Genomic DNA, 19,448 nt, shown 5'->3' on the forward strand with positions numbered 1-19,448 from the left:
AAGTTATATCTAAGTTTTAATTCAGTCCTTGAATTATGACTGTATTCATTTTTAGTTCCTCATTTATGAACGAAGTGGTGTATTTGTTTCACAACCGTTAAAATTAACGGAAAAATTAAAAAATATTTAAAATATAATTTATTTTGTATATAGTTTTATTTTGATTATTATTATATTAAAAATATATTTTCACAATAATTTTATTAACCAGACCTGACTTGGTTATAGAAATTCGAACAATCGCATGTGCACCAATTTTAATTTCTTTAAGTTCATTGATAACTTTGAGACCTCTATAATTATTTCCCTTAAAAAATAATTGTCCCAAAAATCTCATAAGATAATCATTTTTTCTTTTTGAAAACATAAGATAATCAATTTGGTAGCATTAAAAATTAAAAAGATTCAAGCTCTAAGAGCATCCACACTAGTAGTTATTTAGGAGTTATTTCTACATGAATTCTCTCCACTCAAAGTTAATAGCTGATGTGGGGAGGAGTTATTTCAAAAATATTTCTTATGCAAAGTATGGTATATTTGTGGTCCCAATAAATAAGAGAAATAATTAAAATATAGTGGGTGCATAAAAAATTGAGAAATAACTCAAAATTGATGTGGAGAAGGGTTTTTTATAATTGAATGAGATGATAGAGGATGAGGTGGATGCTGGGACCCACAAATAACTGAGAAATAACCTCAACTGATAAGGATGCTCTAACCAACAAACACATTGCATTTATTAAAATCATATTATTGATTCCTCCTTAACACAAACGCACCCCAAATTTATGGCAAGTACAATTGTATTAAAATAACAAGTATTGATAATGGCATGTTCATAAATATACTTTAAAAATCAATTTGTAATTTACCATTATACATTTTAATCGTACTAATATATGAAATTTACATTAGACATTTTAATTCACCCCAAATAAGGAATGAACCCTACTCAAATTAATCCCTCAAATATCATTTTTAATTTATTAATTTTTTTTCTCTCTCATCTTTCAATTGCAAACTTGTTATTAAGCTTGCAAGCCATCTAAGCTAACAAAAAATAAATAAATAAATAATCCATACACACACACACACACACACACACACACACACACACACACATATATATATATATATATATATATATATATATATATATATATATATATTTTGAGGACATTATTGTAAATTGATCCATATAACCTTAAATATAACCTTGAACCAAACAAGGTAATATTATATTACATCATCTAAACCAAACACATAAGGTAATCTTACATTCCCAAAATCTCACATTACCTTCCTGGAGGTAATCCAAGATTCCGTGAACCAAACGCCCCCTTATATGTAATCATGTGACTCCTTAACCAACATGTACCCATGACTTTTGATCTTCACTTTTTAATTTAGACAGAATTGGTCTCTCAATTATTTCACTGTTAGTCAATTTAGCCCTTCTGTAAATGGTGTTAAACGGGTGAACCAAACACCCCCTAATTATTATAAAATATATATTTTATGTGGACTTATTATATGCATCGCACGGATGCAAATACTAGTAATACATTATACGATAATTTATTCTATGGATGATTCCTGACCTAACAAAGAAGGCTAATCATACAACTTAGCTTCCTAAACCCACAAACAAAAGCATTGGTCCCCATTGACAGCCATAATTACACAATTAATTTTTTTTTTTTTTTGGTAAATGGTAGTAATCACTACTTTTCCTTAAGATTCCACTATATATGGTATATATCTACGGTAATTTATTACGATGCTAATCATGGACCTTAGCTTCCTAAACCCACAAACAAAAGCATTGGTCCCCATTGACAGCCATAATTACACAATTATTTTTTTTATTTTTTTTTTTTTGGTAAATGGTAGTAATCACTACTTTTTCTTAAGATTCCACTATATATGGTACATTAAGCTTTTTCTACCAAAGCAGCCAAGAAAAGCACATACCCACACAGTTGGTTTCCCCTTGCTAGCTCTACCCCAAAACAAAATTTATGAAACCCCCATTTCCCTAAATCGCCTCTTTTAAAACGACTCCACCCACCCCTAACAAAAATTTAACACAATTTTTTATAACATGGCATGGGTTTCTTGGCTTCCTCTAACTAAATAAATTATTGTGTGAACCATGAATATCATGTACATTTTAATATATTAAAAGTACATTATTTTAGTATTGAAGGTACATTATTAAAAGTGAACTTTCAAATAATTTAGCTTACATACATAAATAATGTACCCTTAGGGGGCGTTTGGTTCAGGTTATATAACATAACCAAGGGAATGTGACATTCCAAAGCTCACATTCCGGTGTTTGGTTCATATTATCTTAGGGAATCTGACATTCCCAAGGAATGTCATATTCCCTCCACATAGGATTTTGAAGGGAATGTGATTCCCTTCAAAATCTTAGGTAATGTAAGATAACCTTGATTATCTTAAGGATATTATAGTGTGTATAAAAGATAACCCTAAACCAAACATGATTATATTACATACCCCAATTTTAACCAAACACAGGAATCTAACATTCCCAGTAATCTAATATTCCCAGCAATCTAACATTCCCTAAGGTAATCTGACATTCCGTGAACCAAACGACCCCTTAGTATATTAAAAATGTACTTTTTATTTATGGTCCACACAATTGTGTAGACTATGGTGCATGCAATAATGATTTGCTCATATTATATTCTAGTGAGTATTTGCACCGAAGAAATTATATTATTTGAATTTAAATAAAAATTTATTAAAAATATTAAAATGTATAATATAATAATACAGTTCGACTTCCATATATTTGTCAAGTATCTATTTTTATATCATACAAAATTAAAATTAAATTTAAATTTATAAATTTAGACGTGGGTTGTCTGATTTCGTATCTTTTACAATTTTTTTTGTTTGTCCATAACATTGCAAAAGTTTAGACGTGGCTTAATTAATTTTTCGTGTAAAATTCAAGAGTCTATTTTGCCATTTTTAATTTTTGAAATAGTAATTTAAGAAGATTTAATTAAATTCTAGCATGAAAATGGACGACATTCAATTATTCATAGAAAATTTATTTTTGGACTCTTGTAAAGTAAATTTTTTGTCAAATTGGTCAAACTGTTAGTTTGATAACTACAATGTTTCAAATTTAACTTTTAGTTAAAGTGGTCTATTGACAATATTCTTCAATCGTTATACCGTGCACCAGGGCGCACAAAGCAATGTGTGTCCCGTGCCTTCCAAAACGACGTCGTTTTGTATTCTGTTATAACATTATGTATTTTCAGGTATAAAATTATGTGTTTTCTATTATATAATTATGTACATTCGAAACATGGGAGTTTTCAATTATAAAATTATGTGTTTTCAAGTATAAAATTATGTGTTTTATATTATATAGATTTGTACATTCGAAACATGAGGATTTTCAATTATAAAAATTCTGTGTTTTCAGGTATAAAATTCTGTGTTTTCTATTATACAATTATGTACATTCGAAGCATGAATTTTTTTTAAAGAGTTAAAAACAAACACGCGAACAAAGTACAAAACGACGTCGTTTTGGGTCAGGACGCACAATGCATTGTGCACCCTGGTGCAAGGTATAATTTGCTAATTATTCTTGATTTGGACTATTCAATTATGGGTAATTTATGTCATTTTGGTCAATTGTCAACTATAATCACACGCCAAGATTTTTCTTTGTTGGCTAAAATTGTTGAGTGGGATTTACCTAGTGCAATTCTTCAAGCAGTAGCTCTAAATTTTCCTAATCACTCAAACTTTTGTGAAGTCTCAGGCATGAATATTCAATGGTAAAATATGTAGTACGTAGTAAATGTACCGCTGTTAAATTCTTAAAATATATTATAAAAAATAATATCTTTTAAAACTAAATAATGGTTGCTCATCCGTGTACACAAGAAAAAATAAATTCTGCTTGCACAGACTTAACTCATTGATTTAGTAGGTACATATTCTTATTGTATTTTAACTTGTGTGGACCACGGTCCATACAATAATGATTGTTCAGATTATAAATTTTATGTTATGAGATTATTAGATTATAAATTTACAGTTATGTAATTATGAAAAGGCTGTTTTTATTTTATAGATCACCCATGATTCACCAAACCTTTAATCCATATATCATTGCCCAGACTTGAGACCACCATATTATAATTCTAACAATAGATCTGCCAAGCAGAATTAAACCCATGGTGAGCCTTCATATAATCTCTCTTCAACATGCATGCATCACCATTGTCCTATATATCAAGCTTGGTATAACCTCCTTATCCCTCCTCTTTAATCTCACTCATCATCATCTCCAGAATGGATCCACCTCAGAAGTTTTAGGCTACTGCTACAGTGCTATTTATCACAACCACTCGTCAACCATTCTATTATTCTTATTACCTACAAACCAAGTAAAGAGAACCAGGCCAAGATCAACTTACTAATGAGACAACCACAAGTGTTTTAATTTTGTCGCCGGTTCTTCACATTGCCGAGGGAGCAAAAGCTCCTCACTCTGGGCTCGCCGGGAATCCCCGCCCGCCCCGGCTACGACATCATCCCCGCCTCTTGCGTTTACAAGAGTCTGATGTGGATTGAAGGATTCACCGTTTCCGAAACGCCGGTGGAGCAAGCATGCCTGGTTTGGCCAGAAGATTACTCCCCTTTTTGGTATTCATACACATTTTTTTAATTTTTGAAATACAATAATTCTTTGTAAGATAAGCAGGTTGCAAAAATGGCATCTCGGGGGGCGGCTGAGGTTTCACTGGGTTTATGCATGTGCAGAGAGAAGTTAGAGATGTATTAATGGGTTAATGAGTTAATGTAGAGAGAAGTTAGAGATGGAGTTGAAGGGTTGGGTTTACGTGAGAGAAGGCTCGGGGAATTGGGGAGGATGGTAACAGGCTAACAGTGGGCTAGTTTGTCTCTTTGAGAACTGAAATTGGGTGGGAATGGTGAGGTGGCATGGGGAAGGCAAAGTATTGCATGCATGCTTATTAAATTAAAATAATAATAATAATAATAATAATAATAATAATAATAATAATAATAAATCGGGGCTAGGTGTTTTTTCAACCTTGAAGATATAAGTTAAATGTTACATACGGAGTATTTGAATTGAATTATATGTTTATCTTTATATATATATATATGTATTATGAATATATATACATACTCAACAAGATGCCGCGTAATTATTTTTTTATTTTATATTTGTTGAAACGATGATATATACATTATTGCTGCCCCTTTGTTTGTTTCAGCACTACTGTTGACCATTACCAAGAACAACTTATGGGTCTGGCCATAAAGATAACTTCTTTGATATTCAAAGCATTGGGTCTTCCTGAGGATGATGTGGACTGGCTGAAGTCCAAAAGCACAAGTGCGTTCCTACATTTCAACTCATACCCAAAATGCCCATACCCAACCCAGGCGCTGGGCATAGTTCCACACACTGACTCCTCACTTATCACGTTGCTATACCAAAGCAACACCATCAGTGGTCTACAAGTCTTTGGGCCCAATAAAAATGAGTTGATGTCAAGCCCATTCCCGATGCACTTGTCGTAAATGTCAACGACATGATGCAAATATTTTCTAATGGACAATTCAAAAGTGTAAAGCATTGTGCGATTGTGTGCCAGGCCTCCCACCGTATCTCCATCACGTTTTTCTTTGGTCTAAAGATTAACCTAAAAATTTCATCTCCACTCAAATTGGTCAAGGACCGTGATTCCATGTATCCCCCATATCGTGGAAAGAGTACCAGAGGATTAAGGGGGTGCATTTTGACAAGCGTTAGAGGTGATCCAAACTAGTGATGATGAGGCACCACTGGGTGGAAGGGTGTATGCGTTTGTAATGCACCCGAATCAACCCACACAACATTTCTTCAAAAAAAAAAAAAAAAAAAAAAAAAAAAAAAAAAAAAAAAAAAAAAAAAAAACCACAACACATTACAGAAAGCTTACACCCTACTACCCCGTGGTGCCTCATCATCATTCGTTTGGATCACCTCCAACGCCTTGCCAAAATGCACCCCCTTAATTCCCCGGTACTCTTTCCACGATATGAGGGGATACATGGAATCACGGCCCTTGACCAATTTGAGTGGAAATGAAAATTTTAGGTCAATCTTTGGACCAAAGAAAAATGTGATGGAGATGCGGTAGGAGGCCTGGCTCACAATCGCCCGATGCTTTACACTTTTGAATTGTCCATTAGAAAATATTTGCATCATGTCGCTGACATTTACTACAAGTGCATCGGGAATGGGCTTGACATCAACCCATTTTTTATTGGGCTCAAAGACTTGTTGGACCACTGTTGGTGTTGCTTTGGTATAGCAAAGTGATAAGCGAGGAGTCAGTGTGTGGAACCATGCCCAGTGCTCGGGTTGGGTCTGGGCATTTTTTGTATGAGTTGAAATGGAGGAACGCACTTGTGCTTTTGGACTTCAGCCAGTCCACATCTTCCTCAGAAAGGCCCAATGCTTTGAATATCAAAGAAGTTATCTTCATGGCCAGGCCCATCAGTTGTTCTTTGTAATTGTCAACAAGTAGTGCTGAAACAAACAAAGCAGCAATAATGTATACATCATCATTTCAACAAATATAAAATAAATAAAAAATGATTACGCGGCATCTTGTTGAGTATGTATATATACTCATAATACATATAAAGATAAACATATAATTTCTATTAAAATACTCTATATGTAGCATTTACCTTATATCTTCAAAGTTGAAAAAACGCCTAGTCCCGATTTATTATTATTATTATTTTTTTAATTTAATATGCATGCATGCAATACTTTGCCTTCCTCATGCCGCCTCACCAATCCCACCCAATTCCAGTTCTCAAAGAGACAAAGTAGCCCATTGTTAGCATGTTACCATCCACCCCAATTCCCCACAGACGTTATGCCATGGAACCGTGTTCACCATTCATGGTGAACACGGTTCCAACGGTGTTAGTGCACCGTTATCTTTTTTTTTTTTTTCTTTTAATTAATTACGTGACTGCCTACACATTCACTTTGGAACCATGCCTACACATTCACTTTGGAACCATGAGATTATGAATTTTCTGTTATGAGATTATGAATTTTCTGTTATGAGATTATGAATTTTCAGTTATGAGATTATGAACTTTCTGTTATGCGATTATGAATTTTCTGTTATGAGATTATGAATTTTCATTACATTCATAATTTCGGAGTTTCGGACATTCATAAATTATGAATTCATGCATGCACATTCACTTTGGAACCATGCCTACATATTCCCGTCCGAAATCACGGACATTCATAAATTATGAATCCATGCCTGCACATTCACTTTGGAACCATGCCTACACATTCACTTTGGAACCATGAGATTATGAATTTTCTGTTATAAGATTATGAATTTTCTGTTATGAGATTATGAATTTTCAGTTGTGAGATTATGAATTTTCTGTTATGCGATTATAAATTTTCTGTTATGAGATTATGAATTTTCATAAAATTCATAATCTCATAACAGAAAATTCATAATTTGATCAGTAACGCGCCGTTAACTCCACATCCGCGATTTTTTTTTTTTTTTTTTGCCTAAAAACAACGTCGTTTTGACTTGTGTTCACCATTCTTGGTGAACACGATTCCACGGCATAATTTGCGAATTCCCCAAGCTTTCTCTCACATAAACCCAACTCTTCAACTTCATCTCTAACTTCTCTCTACATTAACTCATTAACCCATTAATACATCTCTAACTTCTCTCTGCACATGCATAAACCCAGTGAAACCTCAGTTGCCTCCGAGATGCCATTTTTGCAACCTGCTTATCTTACAAAGAATTATTGTATTTCGAAAAAAAAAAAAAAAAAAAAAAAAAAAAAAAAGAGGTGTATGAATACCAGAAAAGGGAGTAATCTTCAAGCCAAACCAGGCGTGCCTGCTCCACCGGTGTTTCGGAAACGGTGAATCCTTCCATCTACATCAGACTCTTATAAACGCAAGAGGCGTGGATGATGCCGTAGCCGGGGCAAGCGGGGATTCCCGGCGAGCGCAGAGTGAGGAGCTTCTGCTCCCTCGGCAATGCGAAGAACCGGCGACCTTGATGCTCAATTCCGCCAAGAAGCGCCAGTGGAACGCCGTGGTTGCTAACCTAAAAGACACCCCAATTTTCACAAGCCCTTTTTATTTTCTCCACGGCTTGCGGGTCCTCAAGATCAATAAAGGGAACAACAGATTTGTCGCTGGAAGAAGAGTTGAAGCAAGGGGAGTCGACCCAGGTGTGGGAATCGGGAACATCGACGGCGTTTTCGAAGTCCATCGGGACGAGATGGTTCAGCTCTGTGTTCATGGTTACGTTGACGATGATAGAAAAGAGAGAACGAAGTTGGAAGAGGGGTTAAGGAAAGAGGGCTATTGAAAACCCCTCCTCGAAACGTTGTTCATTTACACCATGAATTTTAGGCTGTCTCATGAAACTCAACAAGGTAGGCATATAATGGTTGTTTCTATTGAGTAATATAAAAAGAAAGGATGTAATACCATTGGGGGAGTAGATGCTGATGATGAGGTGGATACTATAATAATATATTATGTCTAGAGTAATATAAAAAGAAAGGATGTTATACCATTGGGGCTTAGAATTACTTTGTGAGAATTAAAGCATGTAATTTCAAGAAGTGGAATTCTCAGATCACGGTTAAAGCATGTATGCAAGTAAAAGTGTAGGAGTGTAACATAAGACTTTATACGTGGTACAGAAATGCAAATTAATAGAGAAAATATATAAAATTAATTAGCCAAAAATGAACTTGCATTATTCCGTCACTCGGTTGAATAATGAATGACTACTGGAGTATGTATCTAGAGTTAAACACTCTTTTTACCAAAATAATTATCATACACTCAACTGTCTGTACAGCCCCATATTCATATTCCACTATTATCAACAATCTGTCGCCATGCATGGGTGCATTATATCACCTCTTTTGGAAGTTGAACGATTTGATTGCATAAGCAAAAATAACTGCAAATAAAATGCAAAAGCCCACCACCATAAAACCAGCAATGCCAATGAAATCATGCCTGTATCCGAACACAACCTTCACTAATAGATTCAAAGGAGTGGACTCCACCCCATCTGATAGTTTAATCGCTCTTTCGCTGTCACTATACTGGGAAGCAACAAGCCCGTAAAGACTCCAGGCGACCGGATTTGCCCAGTAATACCATCTCCACCATATCGGTATTCTCTGCAAATTAAAGAGCAGATGAAGTCCATTGCACTATTGCATACTACTATTGAAGATTATTCAGAGCAATTTCATTTAAGATATGATAGCTGGATGGAAAGGGAGTGTATGTTGTTTCATTACCTTGTGAGGTATCATAAACCCGCTGAAAAGGTTCCAAAGCATATAGAAAGGGGCGGCAATAATGGCAGCCACATTGTGATTGGGTGTCACCGCAGTGGTCATCATTCCATAAAAGGTGAAGTACAAAACTGTAAAATACATAAAGAATATATACCAAAGAAATTTTGAAGCAGACCATTCAAAAGCTGCCAGGGAATAGAATATAGCGCTGTAGATTAGTGTTTGCCCAAACACGTATGGGAACTCAATAACAACCTGTAGAAGACGAGAAATAAAGCATTGCTTAGCAAGCTTATCGAGGAGGAGCATAGGCGGTTTTACAATAGCATTAAAGACCTAACCTGGGCAAATGCAAATGGTAATGCTGAATACATCCCTGCAGCTCTCTCTCTATATGACACAAATCTTTCAACTGAGACAACAGGTTGAACAGCAGTGGCATTTGTGATTCCAATGAAGAGTACTGCCGCATACATGGATCCCATGGCATTGAATATATCCTGCTGTGTTTCTCTGTAACATATAGAAATGAATTAATTAAAGCATCACAGGGAAGAGCTACATAGAACTTAAAAGAGTAATGACTGACAAAAGCCATTGCAGAATAGGATTTTGCAGGAAAGTAATGCTAAAACAACAAACAACAAAAGTGGAATATAGTTAATTTCTAATTGTACAGTTTTGGATGTCATTTCTTGGCTATTCGTCTATTCATGAATGGCTTCTTATGGGAATCATGAGTTTCAGTCATCATAAAACCTCAGAATGTGATGATGTGTAAGACAAATCAAAAGCATCATGTAAAGATCAATCAAACAAAACTAAGGTTATGATATTCTCAAAAACACACCTTTCAGAGCCAAATCTCCAACATATTGTCCCCAACATTAATGATATAATGAGTGTATAGAAGAAGCGAACTGCAGTGTATTGTGGGTTTCTCCAGTAAGACAGATTTTGCTTCCACAGGCAGGCCACAAATTGATTAAAATACGATTTGGAATACTTGGTAGGGAAACTCAAATCCTTTGAATCTTGGCTTGGCCTGCTTAGCCTTTCAACCAACACTTTATTATACCTGCAAAGAAATAGGGGAAGATGACTGACTGGGAGAACAACATTAGGGAACACAAGTCCAATAGCTGGAATTTGACAAGTACACATACTGAAATAGATTGGATTTTCGATATATATCTGCAAAATCAACCCCAAGTCGGGCTTCTTCAATTGATGATGTAACCTCTAGCATCCATGTGGCAGGGTTATAACCAGGCCTGATTTTTGGCACTCCATCAATTGCCTACAATAACAAGTATAAGCTAGCACCCACTTGTCGATGTCCAAGTAACCAAAAAACATTTAAAAAAATCACTTTTGTGATGCACATGTACTATATATTCTATAACCTCAAAATACTCAATCAGGTTGCAAGATTTAGGACCAAGCACTCCAGCATAAATGAGCTCTCCACCCCGCTTCATCAACAAGAGCTGCAGCATTACATGGGCGTAAAAGAGTATTAGCAGAAGGAAATGAAAATGTGTTCACGAATATAAAAGTTATTGCCTTTGCATTGAATCATACTTAACTAGATTACTGCTACAACATAACTTAGAAGGGATAACAATTCTATATTTGGAAGCAAGGATATAAATGCATCATACATTCATACCAAGGGAAAGTTAAATGATTTGGAAAGGAAGGGAAAAAGGCTCTCCATGGAGAGAGAGAGAGAGAGAGAGAGAGAGAGAGAGAGAGAGAAGGACCTCATCAAAGGATTCGAAAATATCAATACTGGGCTGATGGATTGTGCAAACAATTGTTCGGCCAGTGTTTACAATATTTCGTACAGTCCTCATCACAATTGCTGCAGCTCTTGCATCCAACCCTGATGTAGGTTCATCCATAAACACAATTGAAGGGTTTGCCACCAATTCAACAGCAATAGTGAGCCGTTTTCTTTGCTCCGTTGATAATCCGTCAACTCCAGGTAGGCCAACCAATGCTCCTCTTAGTGGAGTTAGCTCCACAAGTTCCATTACTTCCTCAACAAATGCCTGAAAGCATAATCTCTTAAAGTCAAATCATGCCAGAAACATATAATGCAACATTCCATCTATTGTTTACCTTCTGAGTTTCCAAATCAACATCTGATGCTAAACGTAGCCAAGCAGAGAACAGTAGAGATTCAAGAACAGTCAAACAAGGAGAATGAATATCATTCTGCTCACAGTAACCAGAAATTCTAGCAAAAGTCTCTTGCTTTTTGGGGTGGCCAGATATATGAATATTCCCTTCAATGACCCCACCGGTTTTTCTACCAGCTAGCACATCCATGAGAGTGGTTTTACCAGCACCACTTACACCAACCAATGCGGTGAGCACACCAGGTCTAAATGCTCCAGTCACATTAACCAACAGTTGCAATCGGTCTTCCAGTATGCCTTGTTGTTTCAGCTCCTGAAGCATATGATACAGGTAAGTAGTTTCAATCAAAGGAGTGCAAATAGATCTCATAACAGAAATTAGAGATGCATGTACCAGGGGCACATCAACATAATAATTGATATTGCTGAAAGACATGGAAAGTGGTTGAAATGGAAGAACCATGCCTTTCTGTTTGAAACTTTTTCCTGAGGTAATTACAAAAAATCACATGTAGTTCTGTTAGAGATGATCTGGCAAGAACATACACAAAAACAAAACCACACTAGAAAGAATAACTGTACTCAGACTGTGGTGTTCTTACTAGCCAGTGAGCCTGAAAACTTCAAGTATTCTCTTAACTGAATAATAACTGGTTCATCCTTCCTAGCAATATTACTGTCTTGAACATCTTCCTCAGAAATAATAGCTTGATGTTTCACCAGAGCTATACAAAAAATGAGAGGAAATGAATATGCTGGTTACTAAGACTTCACTGGGAATATGTTGTTTATGAGCATGTCCTAACTTGTCTTTCCTTACGCACCACATTGTTGGATTAATTTAAAGATGACTTACGGTCAAGGTAGGCCAGGAAGAATGTGAATAAGGAGTTGAACAAAATTGTATATCCAAGTAATGCTCCAAGGCCAATCCAGTACCAATAGCTCTGTGGGAACAAACTGCGTGCCCTCAATACTGCCTCTCCTAGATTCAAGTTAGAGTTGTTGCTAGATATCTGCAGGTAGAAGAGTGAACTGTTGGTAATGTTTCTACTTATGAAGAAAACTAGACAATCTGATATATATCTTGAATTCATGAAATCCTATATACTCCATGATAAGAAGATTCAATCATGAGTAGAGTTCTGATATCTTCATTCACTCAACTAAATTTTAGTTTGACAATAACAAAAAACAGCTGAAAATAAGTAAAAGGAATCTCAAGATTGTGAAGAAAATAAAAGAATTTGAGAATGCGAAATTGTACTTTGTCCCAAGAATGACCAAGAAATTCATTCACAGAAGCCGCATCTTGAGCATACATCAGTGGTGAAATCCAAAAACCCCAGATCCACCAACTTGGTATTCTGTCTGTCTCAAATAAAATGAAATGAGCATGTAAATGATTCTGGAGCTCCTCCAGGGGAGAAAAAAACATCAAAGCATCCAGAGAGGAATTTTAGTTTTACCTCTCGAAATAATGTATCCTCCAAGCACCATTACAATTAACATGGCAAAAGATCCAAATGTATTTGCAACAATCATGTTGCGGCCAAGCGCTCCCATTAAACGAAAAAGGGCAAGAGACATTTGGTGGAGAAAGAAAAATAGCAAGAACTGCCGAAAAAATCTATAGATAAAATAAATAAATAAAACATAACACATAGAATGTGAGTTAAGCTAGAGCCGATACCTCAAACTACAAACAAGATCTGGAAATGGATTTACCTTATAATATTTGGATCATATCCAACCACATAATAGGTAACTGCCACCCAGAAACCAGATTCTATTAATGATGTGGGAATACTCAAGATCCAAGAAGGAAGAGTGTAGGCCCAGCAAGGGTAGAAATGCAAGTCCCTATGCTTGTAAATAACTGGAAGCTTGGCAACCAGCATCGAAACTTCAGTAAATCCATTGAAAAGAATAATAACCATTGAAAAATACAGAGCCCCAAGAAAGAGGCCTCCATCATCAATTGTGTTACGATGCAGGGTTGTGCGGAAAAAGACACTCATTGTAATCAACGCAACCAGAAGGAGCTGGTAGACAGCAGACAAAATTCAAGAATGAGAGTAAAGTTTAGGAAACATAGTATCAGATTTTTAATTCCAAAAGCAGTCGAAATTCAAAACCTTAAAAAAATGTTTACAGATTCAAGAAGCGTTGAAACAAAATTTAGTACAGTCAGAGTTGAAACCAAATTTAGTAGTCTTAGACTATTTGTTAAGTCATAAGTATATAGTTGTGCTTGGACAGATTAAACATGCCAACAACACAATGACATTACCTGAATAAATTTAAAAACGTAGATAAATGAGTTCCTTTTCATTAGCAGCAGCTGCCAGTCAAAGCTTGTTCTTAGAAGTTCTCTCCTGCTTACTCCATACTTGGAAGTTGATAAGGCTGCTGGATGATTATACCTTCTGTCAAAAGGAATACCCAGGTCTTCAGATAAACTTTTCCCTATCCGGTATGAACGAAAAGCTTCAGCAAATTTTGCCACAGGAGTGTATCGGAAAGGACGATCAGCCACATTCCAGTACTGCTGCTGGTCCTTCTTGGATACAACCTGAGAATACAACGTTTGAGTACACTATTACCAAAAAAAATTCACTCTAAATGCAGATGGACAGAAAGCTACTTCTTGAAGGAAGTCTGCAACATTTTTGCGCTCTGGGCAGTGGAATCCCATAGATGAAAAAAAATCAAGTACATCCTCACGTGGACCCTGATACACTATCTGCCCTTCAGACAAGAGTATAATATCATCAAATAACTCAAATGTTTCTGGAGCAGGTTGAAGAAGAGAAATTATTGCCGTTCCATCTAGAGCACGGGTTGAATGCCTAAGATATCTGATGATTTGGTAAGTACTTGAACTATCAAGCCCAGTTGAAATTTCATCCATGAACATAACTCTTGTTGGACCTACTAACAATTCACCTTTAAAAACCATCAAGCACACGTCAGAACAAATATAATCACAGGCTCCCATTACAGGATGCAAAACCTAATTCATGTACCTGTTGTGAGCCGTTTCTTTTGGCCCCCAGAGATTCCTTTGAGCATTTCATCTCCTACCAGGGTGTCCGCACAAATTTCCAACCCTAGAATCTTTGTCAGATAACTTTTAGTACTTCAGGAGGATGATAGGAAAATCAGTGTGGTTTATCTAGGTTGATGGTAAGGCTTAGTTGTGTTCAGATAGGTAAGTCAATAACACCAAATTGTATTATTAACTTAAACAAAGTTGCAAGTGCAGTAATTCAGCGAAGATACCCCCTGCCTCACATATACCCTCATCATTACAATTACAATCACATTAATAATTCTAGTGCCAAGTAGGTTTTCAAGATTTCAAATTGCCCAGTCCCTCTTGTTATCATTATGTACAAGTAGTCCAGATGCAAAATTCTGGCATTTAGAGAATGACAAGGATGCCTTACGTTGTAATGTGCAGCTGCTTTAATACAGAATAATGAATGCCGAACAGAAAAGACAGCATGTAGAAAATACCTTTAAAATGTATTCCACAACAAGACCAGTCTCCTTTCCCTCCAAAGCCAATGCCTATAATAAGTAGACTCATCATGTACCTATAAGTCAGTCTGAGATCATTAATAAATAACAGAAAAGACACTATCATGCCTTTATGAATATGTCAAGATCTTCATCAGGTATTATTCCACCAATCTTTTCTCTTCTTGAAAGTTCCAGAAGCATATCTGTCACAGGATTCAAGCTTTCAGCAACTAGCTTTTGCATATATACAATCATAATCTCATAGAACTTACCATGCTTGAATCCAACACCCTGACAGCGTGCTGAAAGGTCCAGAGTTTCCCTAACTGTCATCTCTGCAGCATGCCAATCTTGTTGATTCACATAAGCAGATGTCCTTTGTGGAACAAACTCATTTAGGCCATGTCCATTGTAAGTAACTTTCCCTGTCACCTTCAGATAAATCAATGAATAAGTGGAATGTACAGTTGTACATTAAAAAAATGCCAATCTTAAAATCCCATTACAAAACACATAAGCAGCCTGCCCTGGATCCTGAGTTCCTGACCTAGGTTTCTTGAGGCAACAGAATCTTATACCTGCAGGTCTGATTTAAGGCGTCCAGCAAGAGCCATCAGTAATGTTGTCTTTCCAGAGCTCGGAGGACCAAGTAAAAGTGTCAACCTTGAAGATATCATAAGCAGATTTGAGTTATTGAAATTCTTGTAGACAATATTTACTGTAAAGCTCATATTACTATCTACCTGGAAGGTCGAATTATACCACTGACACTGTCCAATATCACCAATTTTCTTCTCTTGGCAGAGTATATCTTTAGAGTCCTCAAGAGACCCTTTATGTTTTGTATGCATGAAATAAAAAGGGAAGAAATTCAAATGTTGGAGTTGACAAAGTTACCTTAAAAAAAATGAAAAAAAGAGTTTGACAACCCAAATTTACCTCAGCCATGTTGGAAATAAAATTTGGAATGGTGGGTAATGCTCTACTACCAACATGAACAAAAGTTTCAATATTCAAGTTCTGAAATCTGACTTCAACCTTTGGAAATTCCAAGTCAACTCTGCAATGTCACCAAAAAAGAAACAAAAGAAATTCTCATTACTACACATATAGCAATAATTAATTAATTAATTAAGTTTAGAAAGAGTTAATATCACATCATTCTTAATGCCTCAGTTTTAACTATGATTGGTATCACATCACATCATTCTTAATGCTAATTCCTCACACCAATCAACCAGCAAACAATTTTCTTTCTAAAAAGATCCAAAAAAAAAAGGAAATCAATCAATTTCTAAAAGAAAATGAAATTATTTGCTGGACTGAGCTTAATTCACTATGAACCTCTGCGCTTCAAACTTGAAGGTAAAAAAAAAAAAGTAATAGTAGTTTTAGGCAGCACCAGAACCAGAAATGAGTTGCAAAAATGGAAAAGAAAAGTAAACCTCTCGAAACGCCGTCGCATGCGGTTGAAGAACCTCTCCCAATCATCGTCCACCGAGTCGAACAGGCGGCCGAGGAGGACCTTCCGCTCCTCATTTTCCAGCTTGTCCACATCGATCTCCTTGACGTCACCCAGGATGTTCCTGAATATCCCCCGCCGTACACGAGCGTACGTCGGCAGCCTCTCCAGCGCCGCCCACCGCAGCGCCTCCTCGTCGTCCCCATCCTCCCTGAACGACGCCGACCGCACCGACAAATTCTCCGCCGAGTTCCACATTCCGCTAAATACCTTTATCCAACCCTCAAACTCCGAAATTTCCAGACAACAATCCGTTTCATCTCACATCAACCTTTCATCTCTGTACCCTATAAACATATATATATACACACATTATATAATATAAAATAGCACGAGTATATATGTGAGTGTGAGTACAGTAAAATTCAACTACTAGTTATTGCATCCTCACAGAAGTAGCTGAGCTTGCATTTATGGCGTCTCTTCCCCGGCCATCCGCCAGCCACCCCGCCCGGTGGGGCCCTCAGATTTTATCATCAAAACGAAATTACAGCCAAAAAATAAATAAAAGTAAGAAAAAAAAATAGAGAATTAAATGCAGCTATAGTTGGATAGACTTCTCTTTCGATTCACTGTTTGTGTCTGTGCTTCATTAAATGCGTAGCGAAGGACACTGAAGAAAAATGGCGCGGCGTTGAAACCAGTTGGTTGGGCCACTCGCGAAACCACTCACTACTCGCCTCATTCCGCGTGGGTAACACGTTCGAGAAATGATAGTAAGGGGGGCGATAATGAGGCTTCGTCGCGGGGTGAGCGAGTGGGCGTTGGAAAAGGCGGTGATTTGAATCAGTAACGGTTGGCAAGTGGCGACGGGCGAGGTTTTTTTTTTGTGGGGCGTTTACTCTATTTTATTTACTGTGGTTTTGATGGGTTGGAGAAAAAGGACGGCTGGCCGTTATTGGTTTTCTATTTTATTTTTTTTTTTTAAACGGAAGGATTTGCGTGACACCGTCTGAAAAAAATGAGTTTTAAGGGCGCAAAACACGTTTAATTTTTAAGAAGTATGGAGACATTGGCCTAGTTAGATAGATAGTTAGTTTATCATTTAATTTTAGCTTATTTGATCAGTATTAGTTGTTTGACTTAATTAAATCATCAATGTGAGTGTTTGATTAATTAATTTTTTTAATTAACTTTTTGAGAAAATATTGTTGAATATAATCAGCTATCAAATAACAACTAATTTACCAAACATTTTTCTACAATGAGCTAATGCTATCAACTAGTCAAACACACTAACACAATCAGCTAACAACTATTTACCAAACACGTCATGGACTTTTTGTGCTTCAATATGTTGAGAAATTATGTATGAACGTATATTACATTGTAATAGAATCAGTAGTGCTAAAAAAAAATAAGAGCATCTACACAAAAGGATATTATTGAGTTTTCACAGATAAATAACTCAAGGAGGAGTTTTTAACAAGTGTGGGGAAGAGTTTATTGGCAAGTTATTTCTCCTGCAATTTGAAGTTTATTGTGGAGACCACCATGTGAGAGAAAATGCATTGCTACATTAAATCACTGCGCGTAACGCGCATGAAGCGTGCCCGCATTTCTAGTTACTTTTTTATTTTTTAATTTCGTCAGTTGCGTATCAAGCTTTTCCCCATTTTTTTTTTCTTCTCTTTGTTTATTCTTTTTCCTTGTAAGAACATAAAAAAAACTGTGAATAATTTCAAACTGATATTGATGTTCTAAGCACTTAGTTATTTCGTTGAATTATAATAAGAGTATCCTCATCAATGACTTCGATTATATAGAAGGTAGAGGTTATGAGGTGGAAGGAAGAGAAGTAAAGAAGTGAAAGAAAATGAATTTGCAACATATGATTTTTTGTGACCTATGAAAAAAAATCCCGTGATGCGCACAAATTACGCTCAATGAGCGCGTTAATACGTTTTTCCCCTATTTGAATTTTTCCCATGTTTCCTCTTCGCATCTCCGACAACAAACCATAATTGATGAAGATGCTGTATTTTTTTTTAGTACTAATGACTATTATAATGTAATATCTGTCCAAATATACTTTCTCTACCTATTGAAAGATGCTCTAATTATTATTTTAAAAATATTACATTTCAATTTAAAAATGATACTCCGTAAATTTTATTTTAAATTTGTTATTTGTTGTTTTTTTATTAAGTATTTCCTTTTCAATTCAAAAAATTATTTATATCGTTAGAGGTCCAATACGTGTAAATAAAGTAAATATATATGCACAATAAAAGTTCATAATTATGGATAAAGGATTGCCTTTGTTTATCTTTTGACAAAAACTTCACTTTTAATTTCCCATTTATGGTATCAAAAGTTAGTTATTAACTTTAAAATTGTTGAAGTTTCATTTTGCAACTTTTGCGCCGATTTCAATCCTCATTTCACTCCAATAATATTTATATAAATTCATTATTTCATTCTACTTTTAAAAATTTTCTGACAATATTTTAAATTAATTTAATGTGTTTACTTTATTAATTTTGCCAGAGACCCGAACCACTATCCTTCGACACAAAAGCAAGCCTCGATAAGCTCATAAAGGGATTATTATTAACACCCTCATATTCAAATTTATTACATAAGATTTTTTTTAACATGATTTATTTTTGCTGTGTGATTAATTTTTTTTTTTTTTTTTTTTTTTGAGTACAGAGGAAGGGCCAAGCCCCGGGAGCAAAAAGCAAAAACACGACCTAGTCCCCTCTAGCGGAGGGCATCCCCCTAGCGTCACAATGGATAATCCTTCTTAAGTCTCCAGGGGCAGGTCGAAAGCAAAATATAATTTAGATTAGGACTAGAATGTCTAGCAAGCCAATCGGTTGCTTGGT

At 35.8% G+C, this 19,448-nt stretch overlaps 1 protein-coding gene and 1 pseudogene across 3 annotated transcripts; one reads left to right on the plus strand and one right to left on the minus strand.

Annotated features, from left to right (window-relative positions):
* The first annotated feature begins 4,159 nt into the window (after positions 1-4,159).
* LOC109186217 lies at positions 4,160-8,465 on the plus strand (annotated as a pseudogene).
* A 349-nt stretch (positions 8,466-8,814) lies between these two features.
* Positions 8,815-16,966, minus strand: LOC109186836 (ABC transporter G family member 32). Of its 3 annotated transcripts, XM_019336998.1 has the most exons (24): positions 16,541-16,964; positions 16,035-16,155; positions 15,839-15,927; positions 15,674-15,758; positions 15,368-15,527; positions 15,222-15,298; positions 15,090-15,143; positions 14,597-14,687; positions 14,215-14,516; positions 13,861-14,142; positions 13,296-13,612; positions 13,037-13,197; positions 12,835-12,938; positions 12,424-12,583; positions 12,170-12,292; positions 11,962-12,053; positions 11,548-11,880; positions 11,187-11,477; positions 10,827-10,910; positions 10,587-10,720; positions 10,271-10,498; positions 9,762-9,933; positions 9,421-9,675; positions 8,815-9,297 (listed from the first exon to the last, which is right to left on the minus strand). In XM_019336998.1, the coding sequence occupies exons 1-24, from the start codon at positions 16,813-16,815 to the stop codon at positions 9,025-9,027; spliced, it is 4,263 nt and encodes a 1,420-aa protein (XP_019192543.1). In that variant the 5' UTR covers positions 16,816-16,964; the 3' UTR covers positions 8,815-9,024. The 3 variants fall into 3 exon arrangements, with proteins under 3 accessions (XP_019192543.1, XP_019192542.1, XP_019192544.1); XM_019336997.1 differs by having other exon boundaries at positions 11,548-12,053; positions 16,541-16,966; XM_019336999.1 differs by lacking the exons at positions 15,839-15,927; positions 16,035-16,155; positions 16,541-16,964 and having other exon boundaries at positions 15,368-15,520; positions 15,674-15,757.
* Between the last annotated feature and the right edge of the window lie 2,482 nt (positions 16,967-19,448).

The sequence above is a fragment of the Ipomoea nil genome, unplaced genomic scaffold (genome assembly GCF_001879475.1).
Source record: "Ipomoea nil cultivar Tokyo-kokei standard unplaced genomic scaffold, Asagao_1.1 scaffold1407, whole genome shotgun sequence".
Lineage (NCBI taxonomy): Eukaryota > Viridiplantae > Streptophyta > Magnoliopsida > Solanales > Convolvulaceae > Ipomoea > Ipomoea nil.

Coding starts and splice junctions, on each gene's coding strand:
- LOC109186836 (XM_019336997.1), bottom strand. CDS start 16,815: ATGTGGAACTCGGCGGAGAATTTGTCGGTGCGGTCGGCGTCGTTCAGG. Junction 12,584..12,834: donor TTGGTCATTCTTGGGACAAA/GTACAATTTCGC, acceptor TTCTACCTGCAG/ATATCTAGCAACAACTCTAA. Junction 9,676..9,761: donor TACCATTTGCATTTGCCCAG/GTTAGGTCTTTA, acceptor CGTCTTCTACAG/GTTGTTATTGAGTTCCCATA.